Raw genomic sequence first — 25,516 nt, forward strand, 5'->3', positions numbered from 1 at the left:
CCAGACACAGTACTAGTCAATGTCGTGTGTTGGGCGCCTGTTACATCCTTTACATTCTGCCACAAGATACTAGTACACAAATGCAGGGCTCGGTTATTTACTATTACTTTCAAACGATTTAGTTATTTATAAGGGTTTTGGGCCTCTGGAAATTTACCGTAAAAGTAGCTGTGGGTGCAACTAATTCAGATCTCAGTCCAGGCGTGTTTAGACTCGAGCCGACTTGCCCGCACTTCGCCTCTGGTGAAACTCACGCGTTTCAGGCGCTTTTATGAGCGCTTGTGGTTAGCGTTTCAGCCGCGGGCGGCCCAGCCGCACCCAGACATGCGGCCAAAGGCCTCTGGCGAAGCCGCGTCTTTCAGCTGGACGCTCGACCTTGTGCGCCTCGCTTGGCATCAGACCGGCAAACCTGTGCTGACGTGTATATGTAATTCCAGAAATCACCTTAGTTAAACAAATAAAACGGTCTATAATACTTTAATTCGTACGACATTATTTATAGCTATGCCCGTTATCTTACCTTTATTGCCCGGCATGTAAAATCTGTTTCCTCTCCGGCCCGGAATACGAGTGTGCACCCTACGCTACTTCTCCCCAATGCACTGCGTTGTTTTTCTGTGTATTTTCGCTTTTTCTGAAATAAGCAGCGGTAATTTAATTTTTTTTAATAATCTGATACGTTTCTCTGACTGAAGTTAAACTGAATAAGGGACATCGGTCTATGGCCGTTTAACCTCTCTGAGGTACCGCTTCTCAGGCGCCCCCAGTGTGTGGGTCTCACGGTCATTAAAAATCGCAGGGAGGATGCTGCCTTTTTCCACACCCGGTCACATTTCATCCCGCCGCCACATCCTAACAGGGACAGCCGTGTAATCCGGGCGTCGTTATTCTTAAGTAATTAGCGGGGGTGGATGTTGGCAGGCCAGACCTCCGCCACCCGACCCCGGCGTGCCCCCGGCATTAAGCGTGGATCCTGTCAAGCGCAATGAGAGTTTAATGATTAAAGACAGCAGGCCGCGTGCTCTACATATTTAACCCATAAGGGGACCAACCATTTCATTAAGAATTGAAAAAAGCAACACTGGATCATAAGATAAAAGTTAATATAAAAACGGGCATATATAAACTTGTACATTAACTATATATAGTCGCTTTTGATGCAACCTTTGAACAAAACCCGAACCCTTGTGTTTGCTACTCTACATTTATTATTATTTATCCAAACGTAACTTACAGCCGGCTCGTTTGCTTGATTATGCCGAATCTCTGTCGACGGTTCTGCGGCTCCATTCCGACTGAGGACGCCGCATTAGCTCAATTAGCGAAATAATTACTCAAGTCAAGTGCTTTGAGTGTTCAGAGAGAATGATTGTAGGATTTAAGATAGAAATGCTGTGTGCGCGATGCCTTGGAGGACGACCCATAATGGCCATATTAATGCGGACTCCACCTCATTTTTTACGATAATGTCCGACTTGTTGGCGTTTACCCTACGCTAAAATCTACCCCCCTTTTCTCTGTGATACTGCCTATGTCACATTAAAAGCATCATCGCGATCAAAACAAAAATAAAAAAAAAGAATCAATGAAAAAATGTCGGCTATCACCAAGCGCCCAGATTCAGTCTGATATTCAGGGCGAAAAATAATTGCAGGCATAATTGTCAACAGGTCATTTCAATTGGGAATTAAAAACTTTTATTGGCGGAATTTCGCCGACGCTTCCACAAAATACCAGCTATTTTCATGATTTCAATATCTTTTAAAAGCCTGTTATTTTCTTTTAGATACCAGATTGATCGCCATTTAAAGAGGCAATTTTCATTTTTCCCCCCGTGTAGCCTACAACAGATTCCGCGTAGTTCTTGTTCTTCGGATGGGTAGTATAAATGTGCCGCATGCATAGGCGTATAATAAATGGAAATGATGCATTTTAAAAAGGCAGGTTTTTTGGAGACTCAGCTCTGCTAAAGTGCACGTGTTTTGTGCGCCACCTCGTTGTCGAGCTTGGTGCGTGTCGACATTTACAAAATACCAAGAAGCGTAACAGACGGTAAATTATTCGCGATTCGTTAAGAAGCCGCATCTGTCGGCTAAATAGAGGCCTCTGATTACGGCATGACAGCCCTTTCTGCAACATGGTAACCTATAATTTTCTAGAATGAAAATAGCAAGACCTTTGTTGATGCAGTGCTCACCATAAAGGGAGGCGTAATTAAGTTCCAAATCTACCACGCTTTCTCTTTCCTTGGGGAAAAAAATCATTTTCCCCTCTCTCTAAGAACTATATTGATTGAATTTTGTTTTCCATTTTCATTGAAGACATTGTGTTATTATGCGCTTTTAGAAAACACCCCCCAGATCAATTTGCGCGATGTACCCGCCGGAATGCAATCAGTTTGCTATAGTACTCCTCATCCTGTAAAACAATGAGAATAATCTTGATAATGAGAAATATTAGTTTCTTAGGAGATGACAAAGCACCGCTGTAACGTTTGACATCAATAGGCGCCGAGGCTCCATCTTGCTTAAATTGCTGTCGAACCGGGTGGGTAATTAATAGCGTAATGGGGGGCGGTGTCTGATTAATCAATCTATCCAGCTCCCTGAGTTAGGGCGTCGTTTTAAACGGAGGAATTGGTTGGCTCGGTGACCTGTCGAGGACGTTCCCAGTGATTTATCCGGCAGGTTTCTTGTGAGAAGGAGGAAACACTAATTCCTCCACAAAAACACCTTTAGGTCCTCAGTCTGCCCCCCCAGAATAAGTAAATGCTAAATGAATCAGCGTCTTCGCTTTTAATTTACTGGCGAGCGAAGTTTTCCAGGTGGAGCGAGGAAATGAGAATACGGGACTGGTTTCGTTCCCCTTATTGTACCAATCAATTTAAATACTATGCTTCGAGCTTGTCAATATTGCGAACAATCAGTATGTCTGACAAAAGAATTATATAGGCCTACGGGTGTTTGCTTTAACTGGAAAGGATTTTTTTTGATTGAGTTTGCGTCTCAAAGCGCTGAGATGTGGCGCTTCAGGGCCAAATTCCTTCAGAAAAAGCGCACGGTTAATTATACCGCGATCACGTGAAAGTATAGCCTTGAGAAACGAGGTTTAAGGCCGGCAAACAGCCTCGGCTGGGCAGCCAGTCCTTACGGTCCGACCCAATGTGTGGCAAACCCGGCAATCCGTCATTCCCTCCGAGTGAGATACGCGGATTAATATTCATAATTTAATTAAAGGACAGATGTTTCCTAAATAAGCTTTGCTTTGACACAGATGTCTTTAAGCAAATGACAGTGTCTGAGGGATCTCTACGGCAATTACACAGCGGCAACAACATTTACGTTTTTTAAAGTAAATTTAGAGAACATGGAGCAGCCTTATATTGATTTTTTCCCAACCAGGTAATACAGTAGTGAACACCACCAAATTAATTTAGTCCTTTAAAAAGCATTTAGCTTTAAATTACAATGCAGCACTCCACTCTGGTCCCTTACATACTGATAGAGAGCTCATTATGTAAGTTACCCAATTAAGAAGAAAGCGTCATTAAGGAAATTACATGTGGATAAAATTGTCAGGCTGTATTGGTGGAACAGGAGCAATTTAGGACTTGGATTACCAGCTTTATGGACACAAGCACCAAATCAATAGGTTGAAAATTTTGAATGGGTATCCATACAATCCAGGATCACCTGACTGTAGAGGACAATGATGTTGTTTCTTCACTAACAGCCGAAGCTTAGTTTTACTTACATAAAAATATTCTGAGAGCAGAAAGAAAAATGAGTGGTTCAGAGAGATAACCAATCAGAATGTAGAGGAGGTGGACCCAAGCAACTGCAGGAATTGGGACCGTCCAATCAGACACTTTGATCCTGCCTCCTCAAGTTGCTTCTTTTTCTTTCTGCCCTCAGAACATTTTTTGTGTAAGTAAAATCCCCACAAGCCAGAAACATCTGTTCTACTATATATATATATAGAGAGAGAGCTAAAGGTTTTCTAAAGACGTAGTTCAAGGCTTTCTGGAATTTCAACTCATAACTGTCATTCTTATGTTTTTTTTTTTTACTTCCACTGTGCGATAGTTTAGCTGATGTCCTGACAAAGCCCTCTCACAATGTAAACACCCAAAATGGTGGTTTGTAATGTCCCATTAGTGTGGATGAGCTGCAGGAGGGCCTGATGTCAGGATCAGCTGCCTGTTCTCCCACACGAGCAGCGCCACACTTCCGCAGAAGGCGAGTTTTATCGGTAAACCAGCCCGTGGTACCGCCTCCTGCTCACAGCATCCATTCTGGCGCCATCCAGTGCTTCATCAAATGGAAACTTGAGCACCAGCTATCAAAGCGTGCAATTTGCAACCTGTTCCAAATATTCCTTTGGGAGAGTCGCAAAAAACACAAATTCGTTTATGTTGTTTCATTTACATTCTTACGTTTGTTTAATCCTAAACTAAAAAGTTATTGATGCACATGAAAGAACAGTGAAGTAGCTCGTCGTGTGAAATGACAGCTGCTATCCTGAATGGATTCTTCTGAGAAATGCCTGTTTATGAGCATTAATAAAAAAAATAAAAAAAAAATGCTCCGCCGTATCTGTGTCAGCTCTTAATCACTTTATGGGCTGTTTCTAGTTCTAGCCAAGGCTGAAAAGCAGATTTTCAACGCTGATCCGATATGTGACAATTTTTCAAATCCCGAGACCCGCAGCTTTAAATGGATGTTACAGATCGCAGGGCAGCTAATGGCGATTAGGCAGCACACGTGGAAAAGTGCTCAACATCAATCAGGAGGGCTGTATAAGTTTCATTGATCTTGTGTATTTTATAAGCCGTAATGAATGTATTATAGTAGAACACATTTTTCAAGGGTATCCACCTATTATAGCTTGTACAGGGTTGTTAGTTCGAGTCCCATCAAGGCTTGGGTCTGTGAGTGCGGAGTCGATAAGTTCTCTTCTTGTTTGTGTGTGTTTGTGTGGCGGTTTCGGTTTCCAGGTTTGTCTGAATTACTCATAGTGTGTCTGACACATGAACTGGGTAACAAACATATTGGGATTCAAATCAGAAAAGGACTGGCTGGGAATTGGGATTCGGAAATGGGAGCTGCTGGCGGAAGCAAAAAGCAAAGAGGACTTTTTCATTTCTTTTGTGTTTTTTTTTCCCTTTGTCAAATACACAGAGCAAAAGCAATATAGAGTTACAGTCCAACACAGGTAAAATACAACTTTGGGTAATCCCTTACATGGCATGAGTGTTTCTTGTACAGTCCTGCATAAAAATAGTAGTTTGCCCAGTATTGTCTTGTGCTGGAGTGTTGAAACTTCCGGAACGTGTCCCTGCAGGCCTGTTCTGAGTTCAGGTGGTTTGAAGTGAGAAATTTACACTGACAGATGGTATCTCCACAATGAGCCCTCCTCCCGCGTGAACCTTACAAAAAGTAAAACAGAAAAACAAACGAATAAAAGAACAAAAGCACAACCATGGAATATCAGGAACCATGGAATATCAGGAACCATGGAATATCAGGAACCATGGAATATCAGGAACCATGGAATATCAGGAACCATTGAATATCAGGAACCGAATACCCTGTACATATAACTGCTAGGTCACACATGCTAAGTGTTGCGTCCCTAGCCAACAGCACATGTCCAGGCTGGTGCTGAGCTGTGGTCATTAAACTATCACTCTGGATTCTCCTTGCGGAGCACAGAAACTCATACATCGGCTAAAGTTTAGACCTCTGATTTGAAACATGGCAGCAGAGGTGAACATTTACTCACACTACAGTCCCGAGATTGAGTCCATGATGATGGACAAAAGTCCTGCAGACGAAAATTACAGAGCTTTTACTCGAGGCCCCATTTTGGATGACTCTAGACCATTTAAACCCACAGACTCCCAACACACCCAGTACCACTGAGTGGCTGGTTTAGCGTAAGAGCTTAGAAACTGGTTCTGTCCACTTTCTCTCCTTAGCCAGGGGAGCGTGTAACTATAGAATGACTTGGCACTTGTTGTCTGAACACCTGCTAGCATTTGACTCAGTCGACGTGCACATGCTCGATGAGGCTGTCTTGAGCATATTTCCGGCCATGGTAACGGCCGACCCAGGGTCCGCTTCAAAATGGCGGTGATTCTGATAAACTCATTTACTCGTATCATCCCCTCCCTGACCAGAGGGGGCAGATGTGAGCACGTTTTCCTTCAGTTTGAATGATGACAGGGAACTTAAGGGATGCAGAGGCTGGAGGCGAAGTTCTCCTGGAGTACATTAGGCTTTTTCATCACCTGGACAAGGCCCGGAGGAATGCCAGGTGTAGCTTTCTGCCCCTCCAGCAGATGGAGCCGTGTTGGATTATATAACAGCTGCTGAGGGGGCGGGCCCTCGAGGAACTGGCCAATGACGGCAGCCGTTGGCTGGTTCAGTGAGCTTTATGTCTGGGAATGTGCAGCGATCCTGGTTTTTCCTCACCGCTTTTTGAGACTGAAAGTAAGTTGTGCAATTTCTTTTCCTCACTCCTGGTTTCCCAGCAGGATGGCATAGGGTCCGGCAGGATGCTCACTCAGTGCGTGAACTTGAGGTTTCCCATAAACCCTGTCACCATTCACCACTAGGAGACGACACAGAGGCACAGATTCACAGTCTGTTTTTAGCGAGTTACCCGGTGTAGCGATGGAGATGGAGGATGGTCTCCATCAGGTATCGCCGAGGCAAGCAGAGGTACGGAAGGAAATGGTGATTTAAAAAAAAAAATTCACAGTAAGCCGACTTCCAGTGTAAACAAGGGGGTGGTGGACTGCCTCGTGATGACCAGCCGGATCGGGCCATGGATACACCCCCAGCTGTTCCGTCAGCATGGCCGAAGATGGGAGGGAGTCTCGGAACAGCCACCAGGGGGCGACACATGACATGCCGCTGCCAGACACGTAAGCAAGGCAACCTCACTCCACTGAAGGTGATCGGATAGTGCTTCAAACGAACAGTCTTTTTTCAAAGCAACCCTGGCAGGGCAGGCGGACGGGGGGCGGGGGCAATCCTGTGATCTGTGGTGCTGTGATGGTCCACTCCACAGACCAATAATGCGGCGTCCGATAAAAAATAAAACAGAGGACGAAAAACATCAGAGTAATCGCAGGAAAACAGGCCAGCCTTGGCCGCTGGTTCTCCGAATGCGGCAGCTCTGCAGATGGACGGCGGACGGAGGCCCCCCGCCCCCCCGAGTCAGCTGGCTGTCTCGCCGCATTTCTGCGAACGGCACTGCGACAGCATGGCGGTTCCGTTTGTGCTTCGGAGGATGAGGGGAGGCAGGCCATCCGTTTCCACTCCACCTGCAGGTTCCCCTCTCCTGCCTTTGTGGAACAGCGGAACAGCAGCCTACGGCTTTTGACGAACGGCAGATGTAGGTGATTGGGTGGGGTCGATACACACGTGGAGGCTTCCGAGGCAATGGAACGCCTTCCCTGGTAAAAGGAGCTTCACCTTCTGCCCCAAAAGATGTAAAACTGCTAAGTAGCATCTACTCAGTAAAGAGGTGTACACTTAAGCTCGATCTACTTTGGCAAAAAAAGCATTGTTTTTATAGTATATATATGCGCTCTGGAGCATGTGCATCAAAATCGTTTAGACAGCTAAAAAGGCCAAAATGATCACGGAAAACTGCAATCCCCCAGTCGGAACAGAGGTGACCTCACCACATGTACAAAGAGTCCCGACCCGGCTGCTCGCTGAGGCCCTCTAGTGGCTGGGAGGCCACGGCGCGCCCCCCCACTAGACGTGCGTCTGCATGCGCTTCTGCAGGGGCCGCGTGAGCTCGGAGTTCTGCGACGAGGCCTGCGAGTAATGGGAGGAAGAGGAAGCTGAGGCCTTGCTGGCCTTGTCGAAGGGCGTGTATCCATCCGTCCGGCCGCAGCTGCTGATGCCGCTGTCGCACTGCGTGTCCAGGAAGGAGCCGGAGTCGCTGAGGGAGCTGCGCTGGCGCTCACACAGTTCGATGGAACTGCTGCCCACGCCCAGCACAAAGCGCTGTCCATAGTCATAAAGGCGATTGGGGCCGGCGCCCAACGTGGAGTAGATGTTGGTGAAGGACATGCCGGTGGGCACTCGCTGCTTGCCCAGAGTGGAGCTGCCCGGGTTGTGGGTCTTGGTGGCATTCCCGCCACCCAGCGTCATGGTGGGCGTGGAGTGGCACTCCTTGAAGGTGTTGACACTGTAGTAGCCGTTGGTGGGGTCCTGTGTGGAGACAGATCCTAGGGTGAGCGATATGGTTATTAAATCAAAGCGAGGGTGGATGAAAGCTGGAGGGGGGGGGGGGAGCATGAACGTTGCCACGGTTCTGAAGGTGACGGCACTGGAAGCCCAGGCGGGGGCCTCTCAGACCCCTAAATGCTGCCGTCTTCTTCAGAAAAGAATCAACCTGTCTAGCTTCTGTTCATACTGGGTCACAGCAGACCTGGAGACAAGTCCAAGAAGCTCGTGGTGAGGGACACACGGGATGGGACGCTGGTCCATCACAGGGCACGCAGACTCAAGCTAATAAACATCACAGGCAACTCAGAGGAGCCAAATCCCCTACTTGAGTATTTTTGGACTGCAGCAAGACAACTGAGAAAACCTACACAAACACGGGAAGAACATTCAAATCAAGCTCAAACAGAGCTGGGGGCGAGAATCGAACCTGCAGCCCTGGAGATGTAAGGCTGTTCAGCTACCCAGTGATCCACAGCACTGGAAAAACAACAGCATGCGAACGAGGAGAATGCCATTATCTGTGAGGGGGCAGCAGGGTTGCCCAGCAGGGGGCGCCATCTCCTCATACCCCAGGGGGCTCTGGGTTTCAGTCTTGAGCCCTTTGCCTGTGGAGTGTTAATGTTCTCCCTGGGTCCTCCGTGGTTTACCCCCCGCAGTTCAAAAGCATGTGGATCTGCTGAAAAGTATGCGATAAGACAGCAATTCTGTGGCCCTTAGAGTGGGCCTGTGTGTGTGATGAGAGTCCACAGATTGTCTAGCGCTCCCTATAGGATGCATCCAGCCTTACACTCCAGGGTTTGTGGCCCAGGCGCTGGAGCACAGCAGCCCTTATTTGGATGTTGGCATGAATCTCTTTCCTATATGGGGAACAGTCTGTTAAACCCAACAGAACAGAAACAACGGAGTCTTGTGGGGGAATGTTCCATATGCGGGGAGCACACTGACTCGCTTATTCCGTAGCCTCCGAAATCAGCCTTCCCCTTCTAAAGCAGCTCTGCCATGACTGTCATCATTCCGGCATTAGCTGTGGAAACAACTCCGGCCTTATAACGAGCAGGGATGCTGCGCGCATCACGACAAAGCAGGCCGGGGGGGGGGGGGTCTGAGCGACGTGAACGTCACCGCAAATGCAGGAGCCGCGGCTGCCGGCACCATGTCCGGGAAGCGGCCGCCTATTCCGGCACACCCCACCTCGACTGCAAGTACAAACCCTCGGCGGAGTTTGGTATTCCGGGGAGAGCGGAAAACCATTTAGCTGCCCACGTTCTTTCTGTGGGAAAATGTAGGACGCGCTGTCAGGGAGGCTGATGTCTCTGTCCAAACCAGCAAGTCAAGGCAGCTGCAAAGAGCGAATGTCATTCTGGGAGGAGAGATCCCGGGGGTGGCGTTTCCGAAAACGGGAGGTGACGTAACGATGAAAAACCTGACAGGGATGGCAGGGTGAAAGGTGGGGGGCGGGGGGGGGGGGGGGGGGGGGCATCAAGGGAAAAGATGGAGGTGTGTTGATAAACCAAGCTTAGAAGGACAGCAGCAAAAAAAAACCCCCAAAAATAAGGATGCTGTAGGCGGAGCTTGGCTTTGTACTGACAAAGTGAGAGTGTGAAGGTTTCAACCCCCCCTCCCTGGCAGGACCCCCCCCACCTCGCAAAACCTGCCACTCTGAGAATTTGTTTTGAGGCACAAATAACTTGCTGTCTTTCGGGGACAAAATCCAGGGAACATCAGCAAATATATCGCGCAACAGACACTCATACGAGCTGTCAGTGTATGTGCTGTAGCTACCGAACAACGGCATCAGCGTCCCTGCTGCCATGCGATGTCACGGTGCCATTTTACCGCCCGCTCTGAAGTTTCATTTACAGATTTTTTTCGCCCGTACTGCTATGATTCAGATAATTGCGATTATCAAGAAAAATTATTTTCGAAGGCCCTGTAATAAACATTTAAGCCGTTTTGCTGGTGCATACAAATAAGATAATCAGCATTTTCCAGGTACTGTCTGCCACGCTCGCTTGTTGCTCAGCACCCAAATGTCAGGTAATAAATTTAAATGTAAATTTTAGCCCTAAATGTTTTCTACCGCGAGCATTTACCATTTGAAGTTTAGCGACAACTGCTTAAACTGCATATTACAATACAGAGTATTCATATTAGCAAATTCTGGATAATTTTAACCTGCTGCTGTATAGATTTAAGCTGCAGTCCCTTTGCGTTCCTGTACGTTAAACACCGCGGTCGCACGCCTCCCTAGTGCCCGTTCAGCCCAGCCCTGTCCCCCAGGCCGTAAACATTAACCCACGGCACAGACACGCGATCGGAAACGTGCTTGAAATCCCCCTGCTCGTTTCCGGTCTCTTTTTAAGTGTTTTTTCATTGTCGGTGATCAGCACAAGTGGGAGACTCAATTATGCCCTTAATTGTGAAATCATCAGTTTTGCCAGAGTAGATCAACTGTGAGCGGCCAGGCCTCCGTTTGCCGGTAATGCGATGGTGCGCGTTTAGAAAGTAAGAACAGCAGCTGGGGCCGTAACAGAGTGTAAGTAACGAGTCTGGCTCACAATCAAACGCTCTCTTGATTACTGCAGATACACGCTCGATTTTCCCCGGACAATGACTAATCTGGCTATTATTTTTTACAAAGATTATGCAACAAATTATACCACTTAAGGCTTTTTTCAAAATTTTGTTGCATAAAGGTGTCAGCTTGGGGCGGCATGGTGGTGCAGTGGTTAGTATTGTCGCCTCACACCTCTGGGATCTGGGTTCAAGTCTCTGCCAGAGTTCCATGTATGTGGAGTTTGCATGTTCTACACATGTGGGTTTTCTTTGGGTTCTCCGGTTTCCCCCCCACAGTCCAAGAGCATGCTGAGGCTGATGGGAGTTACCAAAGTGAGTGAATGGTGTGTAACTGTGCCCTGCGATGGGTTGGTGCCCTATCCTGGGTTGTTCCCTGCCTTGTGCCTTTAGGTTCCAGATCCCCTGAGACCCTGAATAGGATAAGCGGTTACAGAAAATGGATGGATGGATGGATGGATGGAAACAGGCAGCTGATGATGTCAAATACCAGTTATAAGATGAGTAAGGCGGTCTGAGAGACCCCAAACAGAGCTGGGTTACCGGGACCATTCCTGTCAGCTAAGTGGATACGGTATAAATGGGGACTGATTGGGTTAGGACACTGTGTCCGTGATTGAAAGGTTGCAGGTTCAAATCCTGGGGTTGGCAAATAGTTGCTCGTTGGGTCCTTGAGCAAGACCCCTATCCCCCAATCGCCTGACTCTGCTTTCTCTACTGCGCATCCTTTAGGATTAAAACACAATTAAATAAAAAAATATAAGCCTTCTGTGGCCCTTGGCGTATGGTCTCTGTGGGATATGCAGCATCTCCCCAACATATCTGTCGCTCCGTATGACTGAAGTTGCTGCTCCTGTAAAGACTGGACCAGTTTGCAGACACCTCTGGAGACTCGGGGTCCCACTTTCGTACCCAAGCTTCGGACAAAAGTGTCTGCTCAGTATGAATAAAGTGTGACTGTAAAATGAATGCAGGCTGCGCAGTAGGCCCCGCCCCCTAGGCCCCGCCCCCCACCTGTCTGCTCTTCGCACCCACCTTGATGTGTTGGTACTCCTTGTCCTCCTCTTGCAGCACCTCTAGCTGCTTGAGCACAGACTCCTGCTGGTACTCCCCCCGCTCCATCTGGGGGAGGAGAGAGGAGACGTGAAAGCAGTCGGTGGGGGGGGGGGGGAGCTGCGGGGGCAAGGCACCCGACGAGAGCAGAGCTGTCCCCCCCCCCTCCACATTCATATCAGTCAGAAGCTGCAACACCTCATCGTCTGTGTGAAATAAATATTAAATGAACAAGCCCCGGGTTAAAGACGGCATGAATTAATGAGCGTATGCTCCGGCCCCAATGTGGGTCACCATTTGTTTGGAAATTTAAATGATAGCCCTGACCCCCCAGGGGTTTGATGTGGGGAGGAGAGGGTACCTGCGCTTCTCTCCTTCTGAGCCGTGTCATCCCTGTGTCACTCTGAATGAAATATGTAACACTAAAGCAGGCAATCCTTTAAGTGGATGTCTGGCTAGAGGAAAGGAAGGATGTGACCAGGGATGGGATGTGGATGTGTGCAGGGAACGGATATGGATCTGTATCTAGGGGATCGGATGTAGGAATGGGATGTGGATCTGGGGCTGGGGATGTGGTTCCGTGTCTGGGAGACAGGATGTGGAAATGGGATGTGGCTCCATGTCTGGGAGACAGGATGTGGGAATGGGATGTGGTTCGGTGTCTAGGAGACTGAATGTGGGAATGTGATGTAGATCTTGGGCTGGGGATGTGGTTCCGTGTCTGGGAGACAGGATGTGGGAATGGGATGTGGTTCTGTGTCTGGGAAACTGGATGTGGGAATGTGATGTGGATCTTGGGCTGGGGATGTGGTTCCGTGTCTGGGAGACAGGATGTGGGAATGGGATGTGGTTCCATGTCTGGGAGACAGGATGTGGGAATGGGATGTGGTTCTGTGTCTGGGAGACTGGATGTGGGAATGTGATGTGGATCTGGGGCTGGGGATGTGGTTCCGTGTCTGGGAGACAGGATGTGGAAATGGGATGTGGCTCCATGTCTGGGAGACAGGATGTGGGAATGGGATGTGGTTCGGTGTCTGGGAGACTGAATGTGGGAATGTGATGTAGATCTTGGGCTGGGGATGTGGTTCCATGTCTGGGAGACAGGATGTGGGAATGGGATGTGGATCTGGGGCTGGGGATGTGGTTCCGTGTCTGGGAGACAGGATGTGGAAATGGGTTGTGGTTCCATGTCTGGGAGACAGGATGTGGGAATGGGATGTGGTTCTGTGTCTGGGAGACTGGATGTGGGAATGTGATGTGGATCTTGGGCTGGGGATGTGGTTCCATGTCTGGGAGACAGGATGTGGGAATGGGATGTGGTTCTGTGGGTGACTCACCATCAGCTGCTTGATGGCGGTGTGCTCCTCCGTGTCGCGTGTGGTGCTGTGGTCCTTGTGCACAATCTCCACCCGGATGTCGCTCTTGGTCGACACGACGCCTTTCAGATCTGGGGAGCAGGGTGCCGGTGAGCATGACATGGCGGTTGTGGGAGGAGCCTCAGCCTCTCTGTCCTGTCCTACAGACAGAGCATGTAGCACGGCTCGGCGTGGCTTAGGAGCCAGCCGGATTCACACAGCGGGCGGCTCAAGGCCCATGAGGAATATGACAAGGCTTACTCTCGGTCTTAATTTTGCTTGCAAGGTCTCTCTGGTGAGCAGCGATGGAAACAGGAAGTGAGGACATGACCAGCCGCACCTCCTCTGTGACACAACAGCAACAGATTGCATCATCATCATCATTTATTGTGTTGCTTAGACAACACCTCTATCAAAAGTGATTCACAAGTTTATGCCAATAAGTATACAGCTTGACAACATAATCCTTAGAGAGATAAGAACCAACTCTTCATCCTTAACCAGCCTATCTGCTAGGTGAGAGTTTGTAGGGGAAACGGGGATGACAGAAGAAGGATATAAAGTAGAAGATGAAGAAGAGGAGCATGAGGAAGAAGAAGAAGAAGGAGGAGATAGAGGTAGTGAGCAGAGTCGGTGAAAGCTGTCATACAGACACAGGTCATAGTGACTGAAGCACTTCCCTCATGCCAGCAGGGGGAGCTCTTACTTCTTTGGGCGCGGGTGCAGCAGAACGCCCCGAGTGTGCCCATGAGGACGATGAAGGCGACGAAGGCACCCACGGCCACGCCGATGATGACGGCCAGGTGCAGGGACTCTGCAAGAGAGGACCGCGTGTGTCTATGACTGCTGGCCACGCCCCCTTTTATACCGCAGATGTATTCCTTCACGATGCAGCCAGATCTTCTGGGGCAGTCATGCAGGAGAAGCTCTGGGGGGACCCCGGGTCTGGCCAGCGTCCCTCCACCACCCCCCCCCCCCCATCTGTTCACTGATATAAATGAGGGCAGATATCATCCTGGATTAATGTGACATTATAAAGTGACTCAGGCTCTGTGACCGGAAACACTGAGGGGGGGGCGGGGGTCTGGTAAGCAGATCCAGGTAATCAGGGTCAGCGTGTACAATCAGCCTGATGGGGGGAGGGGGGTTGGTTTCCCGAGCTGGGAGGAAGATGCTGAAGATCCCCAAGGCCTGTCTGTGCCCATTGTATCAAAGTCCTCAGCTGACTAATCCAAGACAGGCTGCAGAGGATGTAAGAGGCAGGACACCTTTGTAGGCAGGCAGCAGTTGCTGGCTGACTTGGAAGACGACCCATCAGCAAATTATTCACACCTTGGAAAGCATGAAGAAGAAAATAACTCACCTGCTTTTTCAGGTGTGAATGAATTGTTAAATGGGTCATTTTCCATTCAGCAGAAGAATTTAACCTGAAAGACCCAGTCAATGTCACTGCGTAGATAAGCACATATAAAACCTGCAGACTGCACATTTCCTTTTATACGGAAAAATATACAGTGTGGATGGAAACCTGAGAATGTGGATGAAACACTGAGAATATGGATGGCACACGAAGAGCATGTGGGTGGAATGATGAAAATGTGAATATAACACTGTGAATAGGGATGGAACACTGAGAGAGTGTGGATGGAACACGGAGGGTAGGGATGGAACAAAGAGGGAGTGTGGATGGAACCCGGAGGGTAGGGATGGAACTCGGAGGGTAGGGATGGAACACGGAGGGTGTGGATGGAACACAGAGGGTAGACATGGAACACAGAGGGTAGACATGGAACACGGAGGTTGTGGATGAAACATGGAGGTTGTGGATGGAACACGGAGGGTAGAGATGGAACACGGAGTGTAGGAATGGAACACGGAGGGTGTGGATGGAACACAGAGGGTAGACATGGAACACAGAGGGTAGACATGGAACACGGAGGTTGTGGATGGAACACGGAAGATGTGGATGGAACACGGAGGGTAGGGATGGAACACGGAGGGTAGACATGGAACACGGAGGGTAGGGACGGAACACGGAGGGTGTGGATGGAACACGGAGGGTAGGGATGGAACACGGAGGGTAGGGATGGAACACCGGCATTGTGGACAGAACAGTAATGCACGGAACGCAGCGTGTGAATGGAATAGTGGTCATGTGGATGTCACATAGAACTGGCGAGAGCCAGATGAAAAGGTTCCATTTTTGCTGTGCAGGGCATGACAGAGCCAACCTGCTGCAGAGTGATGCTTCACTAAAGGACACCTGTGTTTGCACTACCCCCCCAGGCTGCACGGGTGGGTCGGGCGAAGAGGCGGGCGGTCGAGGAGAGACGAGGAAGGCTGGCGAACCTTGCCTCCCACCTTGTTCCCTGAGACGGATGATCTCCGTGTCGGACCCAAAGCTATTCCAGGCCGTGCAGTTGTAGATGGTCTGGAAATCAGCAGGCACGATGTTGTTCATGGTGAGGGTGGAGATGACGCCCTCCTCTGTGCTGACCGTCTCCACCGTGTAGCGCCCCCATGTGCCCGACTCCAGTACTGTCTCCTTCCAGGACCACGCCTGCCACAAAGAACTACTGTCTGCCTGGATGTTACACTCATTCACGGAGATGCAACCATCAATTTTACCACGGTCGGCGGTACAGCAAAAGTCACCTATAAATACAACAACTTCTATTGATTAACATCAACCTGAAGAATTCCATCTCTCTGACTACCCCCCAGAAAAGTACATCGAATCAAAACGGCTCCGTCGACAACCAAGAAACAAGACAAAAAAGAAAAATAATTTATAAACAATCAGTACTGAAGAATGCATTTTTAATGTATAACTGACACGCTTAAAACTTGTCTCACATGTCTTGGGAACGCTGTAATAAATAGCAGCACAGTGCAGAGACCTACTGTTAACCAATCACAGTGCTCATCAGCAGTCATGCCCATGGAGGGAGCAGAGTGGGCGGGGCTACTCACGATGCGGTCTGGAGGAGGCGTGCTGCGGATGAAGCACTTGATCTGGCCCTTCTCCCCCTGCAGGGCTTGTTGCGTCTGTGTACTGGAGATGGTGGGGGGGGCCTGGAGAGGGTGGAGGTAAGCGTGAGGAGGGGCGGGCAGTGTGCCTCATAAATCTGTATATGTGTGGTTATAACTTACAGTCATCCCCCCCCCCATCTGCGGTTTTGCTTTCCGCGGAATCCGTTAGCCACGGTTAACCGTGGCCTGGAAGTATTCGATGGAAAATTCCAGAAATAATCCATACGTCTTAAATCGCGTGGCGTTTTGAGTAGTGTGATGGAATTTTGTGCTGTCCCAAGCAGAGGCAAGGGCGGGGGGGCGGTGGGTAACCTTATGATTGCATCAGAGAATGAGTTCGAGTTCTTAGAGCTGGGCGGGGGGGGGGGGGCAACGGCCAAGGTAACGTCCTGGAAGTCTGCGATCTGCCGGATGGAGCATCAACAGGAAGTCATCTGGGTCTGATGGGGGTCCGATGCTGAGCCGAGACGGCGGGGGGGGTGCTATCTGATGCCTGCCTTCCTAACCATCTATAATTAGCGTTTATTACCTGCCTCCAATTATACCTCATTTGCATTTTAATGAAATCCTGACAGTTTCTGTCGCTCTGACATGAGGGGGGCGGGGGGCTTCCATGCCCATCACGGCGGCGGCCAGTGAGCGTCTCTCCAAGTCACAAACTTCCCAAACCTGTCGCTGATTACTCAGGCCTAATTGGGGGGGGGGGGGGGAGGGTGCTCAGCCCAGGACGAGGGGGGGGGGTGCTTGATGGGGGGGTGGTTGTAATAATATTACTGGAGTTTTCTGCGGTAAATACATCCAGATCAATTCCTCTCAGGCTGCCAAACAGCCTTGGCTGCAGATCAGATCTCTGAACGGGGAGTGTAATTAGATGGCTTCATCTGACAGCATTTGCCTCTGGCTGGGAGGGGTTGCTGGGAGTGGGTGAGGTCAGATTCGGAAATCCAGGAGATATAGCCTGTTGTTCTCATATCAAAAGCCATGAGGGAGGTGGGTGGGAATTTATCATAGGATGCTTATCTATCCCGGAGAAAAGAAACATACATATGCCCCCCCATCTGATCCTCCCATACAGAAGATGATGTCATTATCTGTATGCTGGGTTGCCATGGCAGCCGCGATATTACGCGAATCCTGTAACGACGGTCTGTCTTTTCATCCAGGGTGACTCGCATTGGCATACGGTCTTACATGTGGCTGTAAAGCGTTCCCGCCTGCAACAGCCCCCCCACTGCACAAAGAAGAATAACTTCACAAAGATGCATGTGCCATGCTAATTGAGAGCCGCGTGTGTTTGCCGGGGCTGAGGGGTGTTTATTCCGAGGCGTGATTTAAATGTGGTAAACGAGCCGGGCCGTTAGGACCCGGGCGAGCGGAGGGCGATCAAAGCCGGGCCTGAAAATCCACAATCTACAAAACCTACCGGGAGTATGGCTTTTAATAAACCCCAGAGGATTGTGGGAAAAAAACACATCAGCACAAAGACTGCGCATTATCCGAGCCATTTACTGCAGCGCTGAGGGAGGAAGGGGCTTCTCTGTGCCGGGAAGCCGCCGCCGGTTCAGATGTAGAACACGGCCGGCGTTTATAAGCGGGGCCTGATTTATGCTGCTGTTTGTGTAGCTGGCAGTGAAGAAAGAAGCACGACGTGTGTTTTAATTACAGCGCTGAGCGGCGGCGCGAAGCCACACCGCGTTGGTAACGTGTACGAGCCGTGTTTGTCCCGCCAGCAGACGTTACACGCAGCCCCGCGCCGCGAGCTTGACAGGCAGCGCTGACGCGGTAAGTGGCCACTTCACCCCCCCCATTTCCATGTGAAAGGTGCCTTACGGGAGACGCAAAAATGCGTAGGTGGGGGTCAAGTGGCCACGTGGGAGTTCTGGGAGGCTTGACGGGATGGGTTTTTTTAATGGGGGGTGGCCTACCCGAAGACTCTCGCCGCATGCCTGCGATCAAAACGCCCACACACCGCATGATTTAAGTGGGTTTAGTGACACGTATTAAGGATATCTATTTAAATAGCAGGGCGGCAATTTACATCGATGGGGCCCTCCCCTCACCCGGGTTCGAGGCCAATGAATGCAGGAAGCTTTTAAAGACGCGTAAATTTCCCCCGGCTGAGCGGCGTGGCAGCACGGACGTACGCCACCTGCATATCAAGCCGTCATAATGAAGTAATCTGTCTGAAAGTCGCCCCCCCCCATCCCCACCTCCACCCCCCCCCCCCTTCATTAGTCAAGTTGCAGACTGCCTGCAGCCTGCCGCGTTTCCTCCTGATTTAATCAGCGCTAAAACGCATTTCCTGTGCCTAATATGCAAGTCCATCCGAAGAAGATAAACCGCATTTTTGTTGTTGCTCTTGTCTCCCTCAACTCCCCCTGCACCCCCCTCCCCCCACAAGAGCTCTCCTCTGGTTGGGGGGTGTTTGGGAAGCACAGAAAGTGAAAAAAACTTGGCTGCTCAACGGCACCCGGATTGAGTTGCTCACTCGCCACCATGACGAGTGAAGTCTGCCTCCCCTGCCGATTGGGCTCCAGCAGGCCGGCGTCTCTCGGGCCTGCTCTCAGGGGGCTGCGGCCTGCCATGTTACACTCTGTCCAACTAATCGGACCCGGTTTCCAGGGACCATGTAACCTATATTTGTCACGTTGAGCATTTAATAAGTCGATAGACTAAACGCGTAGGAAAACTCTGGAAGGCCTCCGCTCCATGACGACGTCCCACAGCAAGTGAAAAAACCCCCAAAATCACCCTCCCTCCCAGGCCAAGAGCCAAGCGTAACCTTCAGGGAGGTGACTTACCGTTGACGGTGAGAGAGACCTCCTTCTCGCCCATGCCCACCCGGGGCACCACAGCACGGCACACATACTTCCCTGCGTCCTCCTGCCGCACGGCCCGCAGGGTCAGCATGTTGCCGTTACTCAGCACCTGCGCCACGAGTCGATAACAACAGGGAGAGTAACAAATGTCACTTGTCTTTCAGCGTCAGGCATCGCCCACCCCCTGTACCGCGTCAGTCTTCCCCCGGTGCGGCTCTGCGGTCCGGCCACACAGTGAAACAAGCCCCCCTACAGAGGAGACCCCCCCCCTTTCTTATTTGACAGACGCATCATGCACAGATATCATGCACCGTTGCATTACATGCGATCCCTCACTCCTGCTGATAAGAAATGCATCTATTTCAGTTTCAGTTTACTGGAGACATTCATTCTTAAAAAAAAAAAAAACTAAACTAAAAGTAAACTATCACTCAGAAGCATTAACACACACACACACACACACACACACACACACACACACACACACACACACACACACACGCCAACATGCCACAAAAGCATTCAAACCCACATCCCCAGTGTAGGATGACGCAACAGAAGTGACCAGAAAGCGACATGGTGAATACTAATGCAATAATACAATAATGGAATGTAATACATGCTAATTCGTTCTGTAAATCTGGCACTAAGAGCAAACGCCCCCCCCCCACTGGTGTATGGCCTTGATACAGTATATGCAAATGTATGCAAATCATACCATAATTACACATGTAACATAAATGATCAGCTTTGCTGTCTGGGTTCCTTACATCAGCATAGACACACTGTTTAAAAACATACAGACGCATGCATACACACTGGGCATGGAGAGGGAGAGGCAAACCCTCAGTGAATCTAAGATTTCACACAATTGAATTGATGTCACCCACAGTTGACTCAAGGAAAAACAAAAGCAATCATCCCATGAAAAGACTTTAACTCACGTTTAAATGCTTTGTTTTCTTAAGACAGTAGTTAACACTTAGCACTAATGTAATGCTTCCTGATAAATCGTTCACCCATCTGCAGAAATCACCATATTTGCTTTTCTGTTCCTAAGGGTCAGTCATACATTTCTGATTGGTTCGTGGCCCTGAGTGGGAGGGTTCAAGAAGGGTGACGCACATCGCCCCCTGCTGATGAGGGCTGAGGTACATACCACTCCAGTGCCGCGTTTCGTCCAGACGATGGTGAGGGAGGGGTTGCCGGTCCACGCGCAGTTGAACACCGCATCCGAACCCTGGTCCACTTGCAGGGACTGTGGCTCTGCTGCTATCTGGGGTCCAACTTTCAGGGACATGTGACAGCTCAGGTCAAGTTATGCTTCTCATGTAAGGAACTCAGAAAACCCACCCCCCCCCCCCCCCCCCCCCCCGAACCAGCGACGGTCACGGTCAGCAACTCACAGTAAACGTCTACGTTCCGGCTGACATTCGTGCTGCCCAGCGTGTTGGTGACCTCGCAGGACAACCGGCTCCGTGAAGAAGGAATGGTCCACCACGACCTCGTAGGAGTCGCCGGACACCTCCTTGATGATGCTGCCACCTTTCGCCCACCTGCGAGGGGAGGGGAGGGGAGGGGGGGGGGTTACGGAGTGGAAAATAAAAAAAAAAGATCAAGAATGCTGAAAGACCTTATCAGGTAGTGGGGTCATGCATGACATCTCCAGCGATTGAAGGCCACCCCTTTGCAGTGAATCACATAGGCATCGCCCAGATTGCACAAAGACAGCACTTGGGTTTTACGGATTTCCGATTCCGGACATTAAGGAAGTGGGACTACCCCAGGGAGGATATTGAGGTCATCACATGACCACTTGGCTACTGTCCCATCAGCGGCTGCTCCCCTTTTCGATCGGCAGGCGCTCGGCTGTGTCTTATATGTTAATCATTCACCGCACAACCTTCAGACCCTTCAGGACGCGTGACTTCGTCATCAACTCAACGAAGACGGATTCCCTGCGAGTACCCAGTGAGTGGGGAAAAAAGGGCTATTTTGAGTACACAAAGAGCACCCAACCGCGATATGTCCGGTTCACACTGGGAGATTAGATGCGAGTGAAGGTGTAGTGTAGGGAGACGTCTGCTGAAGCCCTGTTTGCTCTATAATCATTAGTATCGGCCCACGGCTGGGAAATATACTTAATATGCACTCTTGACACGGCTGCGTTAACCTGCGCTCTGCAGGCAATTTGTTACAATTTTGCCAACGTGACGGGTGTTTTACTTTCGTGGAAAATCAACCCGGTCCGCAGTTCTCTGCAACCAGCCCTCTGAGATGGTCCTTTGCCGACATAAACGCGGAACAGGTGTGCTTCTGTGAGGTGGGCTGCTGAACACCATGGTGTGGGTCTGTGTTTGCGTTAAGGGAGGCCAAAGAGTCATCTTAATCATTTTAATTTGGGCTGATGCATGCACTTACAGTACTATTTAACTACACTTATTTAATGTCTTACAACACTATTTCCCAATTCGATCCTCAGGGACCCCCAGACAGCCCACATTTTTGCTCCCTCCCTGCCAGACAGTCCATATTTTTGCTCCCTCCCAGCTCCTGGTACTTACTAACAGGGAGCTTGGAGGAAGAAACAATACAGACCGTCTATAGGTCCCCACGGACTGGGCAGGGAAACACTGTTTTCGAGAATTTCTACTGTCTCTTTTCTACTTTTTTGGAAATTCTGAACTTTGGCAACAAAGCAAGTTGGTCCGGCAAAGGTTTTCAAGGCAGAGTCTCCTGCTTCAGGGACCCACGGACCACTTGATGCTGCTGAATCTTGTCTGGGAGAATCCCGTCTACTTCCTCTCCGCTCAGTCATTCACGTGGCTCATCGCTGCTGGTCCAGGGCCCTGCTGTTCCTGTAGATGCGACCTTTGAAGGGCAACCTGTAGGACGTGACTCTGGGTAGGTGCCAAGCTACTGCTGCACATCCAACTACCATGACAGAAAGACCATCTTCGAAAAAGCTCCTCTCAGTACCTGGTCCTCATCCAAGAGTCTAATATTTACGGGAATCTTCTCCAAATATCTCATTTACCCCCCCCAACTGTGTACTTAACAGTCATTTTAATCAGTATCATTAGCATTTATTTACTGAGCTTGGGCCTGGAACAGGATTGCCTCACACAATGCAAGATTTAACACAAGCCTTGACAGCCGCAAATCGGTCATGGCAGCTCTGACTAAACCCTTCAAGGATATGGCTCCAGTCTCCTTCCTTCTGGGCACATCCCTAGTTCCATGACCATTAGGTTCTTCCCTGCCCCTTGGCAATGTACCTCCTGAACCTCGAGCCTAGGAGACCCTCTGGTTTCAAGTCAACATTCAGTGCAGCCTTCAGGATGGAACCTCAGATCCAGTGACATTGCCGTAGGTGAGTGATGCAAGACGCGGTTGAGAGCAAGCCTCAGGTTCCGGGATTCGCACTCGGAACTTCTCACTCACAGCAGCCGTGGATAATAATCCCTAATACTGTTTCAGGGGCAGATAGACGGATTGCATCTCCGAAGAAAAATGCCCACTTCGAAATGAAGGCCGTTTGTCACTAATACGCGTAAATGGCAGGACAGGGAAGGTGCTTTGTGGTGCAATCAGCACACTGGGACAATTCAGCGAAATGAACTCCAGCAATAACAAACAAAATGCTAACTGATCCCTGGAAAGGTAATTAACACAAATGTATAGTAATGGGTTTTTACTCCAAAGCAAGCACTGCTTTGGGTGCTAGCGATATACCCGCATGCTCTGAAGGTGGCAACGAAGCAGCACTTCATTACTTTGCCGCTTGGCTTTTCCCTGTATGTCACGTGCAGGACAGCTGAGTTGGTCATGTGCTTCCTGCTCAGCTACACGGACCGCCTCATTGTAACTGTTCAGGCTGTCCACCTCCCTTAAGGGTTTGGAAGCTTCTCTGAGATGGAGTAAGGGCAGCAGCCTGGGGCTGGGTGAGTTCCACCTTCGCTTAGTCACCTCCCTTTTGCTTCCTGTTAATCTCATTAATAAAGCTGTTTTGGGTTTGGGGTCTGTGCTACCTTGGGCTGGATGTCTTTCCTGTCCCAGAGCTTGATAGAGGCTGGGATTCCAGGTGGGAACCAGAAAAAGTGTGACACGCGTCGGGTGCGATTTCGAGAAGATACCTTCAGCCCTCTAAGCTGATGTTCCCGGTACAAAGCGGCACCTTGCATGCCTGGAGACAGGAGAGTTACTCGCTCTGTTTCACAAGGTAACGAAGCACATCGGCGACGCCACTGATATTGCACAATCGGCTGTTAATTACTGATGCCGGTCCTCAGACAGTAGGGAAATTGCCACGACACTGAGGAGCGACATCTCCATCGGAACTGACGTTGGAGTAAACTAATTACATGCTGGGCCTGATGTGGGGAGCATTGAAACATCAGTGCAGGGGGCTCTCTCAGGCCTTGGGGCACGCTGGCTCCAAAATACTCCTGCAGACACCCAGGCTATCAGGTGATTGTACCACCCTAGTGTGCGAGTTCCCTGTGATGGGCTGGCATTCAGAGTGTCTCTTGGCATTCTAGGACCCACACAGTCACTGAAGATGGATGCCTACATCCCTCATTTCATCGTAACCAGTTTGACAGCATCCCACGTGTACCGTGTTTTTACGTAGCGCCGCTAACGCTAACGCTAGCTTGGACGCTACACCCCGGCTCTCGCCGCCTGTTCTTTTTAGCCTCTGTTAACAAACAAATGATATTTCTTTCAGCAAACCAAGAAGCTAATCATTGTAATAAATTGCACTCTGCTAATTAAAAACCAGTGATCTTTACGGCTCCCTTGTAGGCTCTTAATTATTAGCGATTAACCATTAAGGTTGTCCCAAGTAAGAGGAGTGCGCACTGACACCCGTTCCTGCTCTTTAATTACGATGAGAGTGTGCCGCATGCCCCCCCCCTCCCCCCCCAGCGGAACTGTATATTTATGGGCGGCTGTACAATGCAGATTGAAGTCCGCTGCTCACACAATGAACATCACGATTAAATTTACAGCCCGAATGACAGGCGCGTCGCCGAGGTCACCGAATGCCACATCCTCCACTTGTCACCGCGTTCTGTACCCGTCTTTCCCACTCTGACGCCCCAGGGCACGACTGCGGTGATGTCATGCCAGCTCCTGGGCCCCCAACTGGCTGTCAGGGGCCCCGCTTTCTCTTGTCCTAGTTATTTTGTAAATAATTCATATGACTTCTCGCAAAGTCCAATTTATTATTTATGAACAACTCAGAAAAGGGTCCCTTTATGAAGTATTTATTCGGAGAAAGGAAAAGCCAAAGAGTGCAACGAGAAAAGAAATAATAATCAGATAATCAGGTCATTACAGTTCCGGCAAATTTAATAAAAATATGATAGATTCTGATCGGATTGCCATGATAAGCCATTCTCGTGCGGAGATGGAGTTCGTGAGGTCGTGGAAATGCGGCGTCCCTCTCTAACCGGGAGGTAAAGAGTCAGCTCGCACGCGGCACTCAGTGTGATGGGAATCTGGATCCAGGCGAAGGAAATAAAAGTGACTTCCCAGAAAGGTTTAAAGCAGAGAACAGAAGCAGGCCAAGGCCAAGGGGCAGACATTCAGATCACAGGTGCGTTTCCTCTGCCATCCCCCGGCGGATATGCTTAGCGGCGGCGTCAGTAAGTGTTTCTCTAAATGAATTTTATCTCCGGCAGATAAAAGGGAAATTAAGCAAACGTCTGAGCGCATAGCAGCCCCGTCTGCACGTTCCCGGCGCTAGTCAGCCTGTCGTTCCTCTGCCTGAAGTCTTCATTTAGGCCTTTGCATAGTAATATGGCACAGCTGCGGCCTGCTCCGGAATCGCCCAGGTGCGGGGGCGCGGGGGGGGGGGGGCACGTGGTGATGGCTCCCTCGCGAAGGCGGGCGTCACCACCTCGCCCCGTGGTTTATTTTGCCCGAAAAAGACGAGTTCCAGGTGGCGGATTAAAAGCGGAAGATGGAGCCATTACAGGGAAGGTGATGAGGGTTTGTTCAAACACCAACCTCCCACCCCCAAAAAAAAATCCTTAATGAGTCCTTCTAAAAGCTATGTGGATATATATATGGGGCGGCATGATGGTGCAGTGGTTAGCACTGTCGCCTCACACCTCTGCGGCCCGGATTCGAGGCTCCGCCTGGGTCACATGTGTGTGGAGTTTGCATGTTCTCCCCATGTCGTCGTGGGGTTTCCTCCGGGTACTCCGGTTTCCCCCCACAGTCCAAAAACATGGTGAGGCTAATTGGACTTCCTAAATTGCTCGTAGGTGTGCATGTGTGAGTGAATGGTGTGTGAGTGTGCCCTGCGATGGGCTGGCCCCCCATCCATGAACTGTCCCAGCAGTGCACCTCACACCTGCACTTAATGTTTCCCATTCCTTTTGAAGGTCACTTGATGTCATCCTACAATTGATGAGAAACT

General features: G+C 49.8%; 1 protein-coding gene across 1 annotated transcript in view; it reads right to left on the reverse strand.

Annotated features, from left to right (window-relative positions):
• Positions 1-5,150: 5,150 nt before the first annotated feature.
• The window catches only part of LOC125724925 (kin of IRRE-like protein 3), a 131,817-nt gene continuing 111,451 nt past the window's right edge, over positions 5,151-25,516 (reverse strand). The window contains 11 exon segments of the mRNA XM_049001402.1: positions 5,151-8,234; positions 11,862-11,948; positions 13,217-13,326; positions 13,496-13,579; positions 13,941-14,048; positions 15,596-15,794; positions 16,208-16,307; positions 19,068-19,195; positions 20,246-20,373; positions 20,493-20,553; positions 20,555-20,642. Coding sequence (XP_048857359.1) covers positions 7,773-8,234; positions 11,862-11,948; positions 13,217-13,326; positions 13,496-13,579; positions 13,941-14,048; positions 15,596-15,794; positions 16,208-16,307; positions 19,068-19,195; positions 20,246-20,373; positions 20,493-20,553; positions 20,555-20,642 — 1,555 coding nt within the window. The 3' untranslated portion in view covers positions 5,151-7,772.

The sequence above is a fragment of the Brienomyrus brachyistius genome, unplaced genomic scaffold (assembly GCF_023856365.1).
Source record: "Brienomyrus brachyistius isolate T26 unplaced genomic scaffold, BBRACH_0.4 scaffold58, whole genome shotgun sequence".
In the NCBI taxonomy this organism is placed as follows: Eukaryota; Metazoa; Chordata; class Actinopteri; order Osteoglossiformes; family Mormyridae; genus Brienomyrus; species Brienomyrus brachyistius.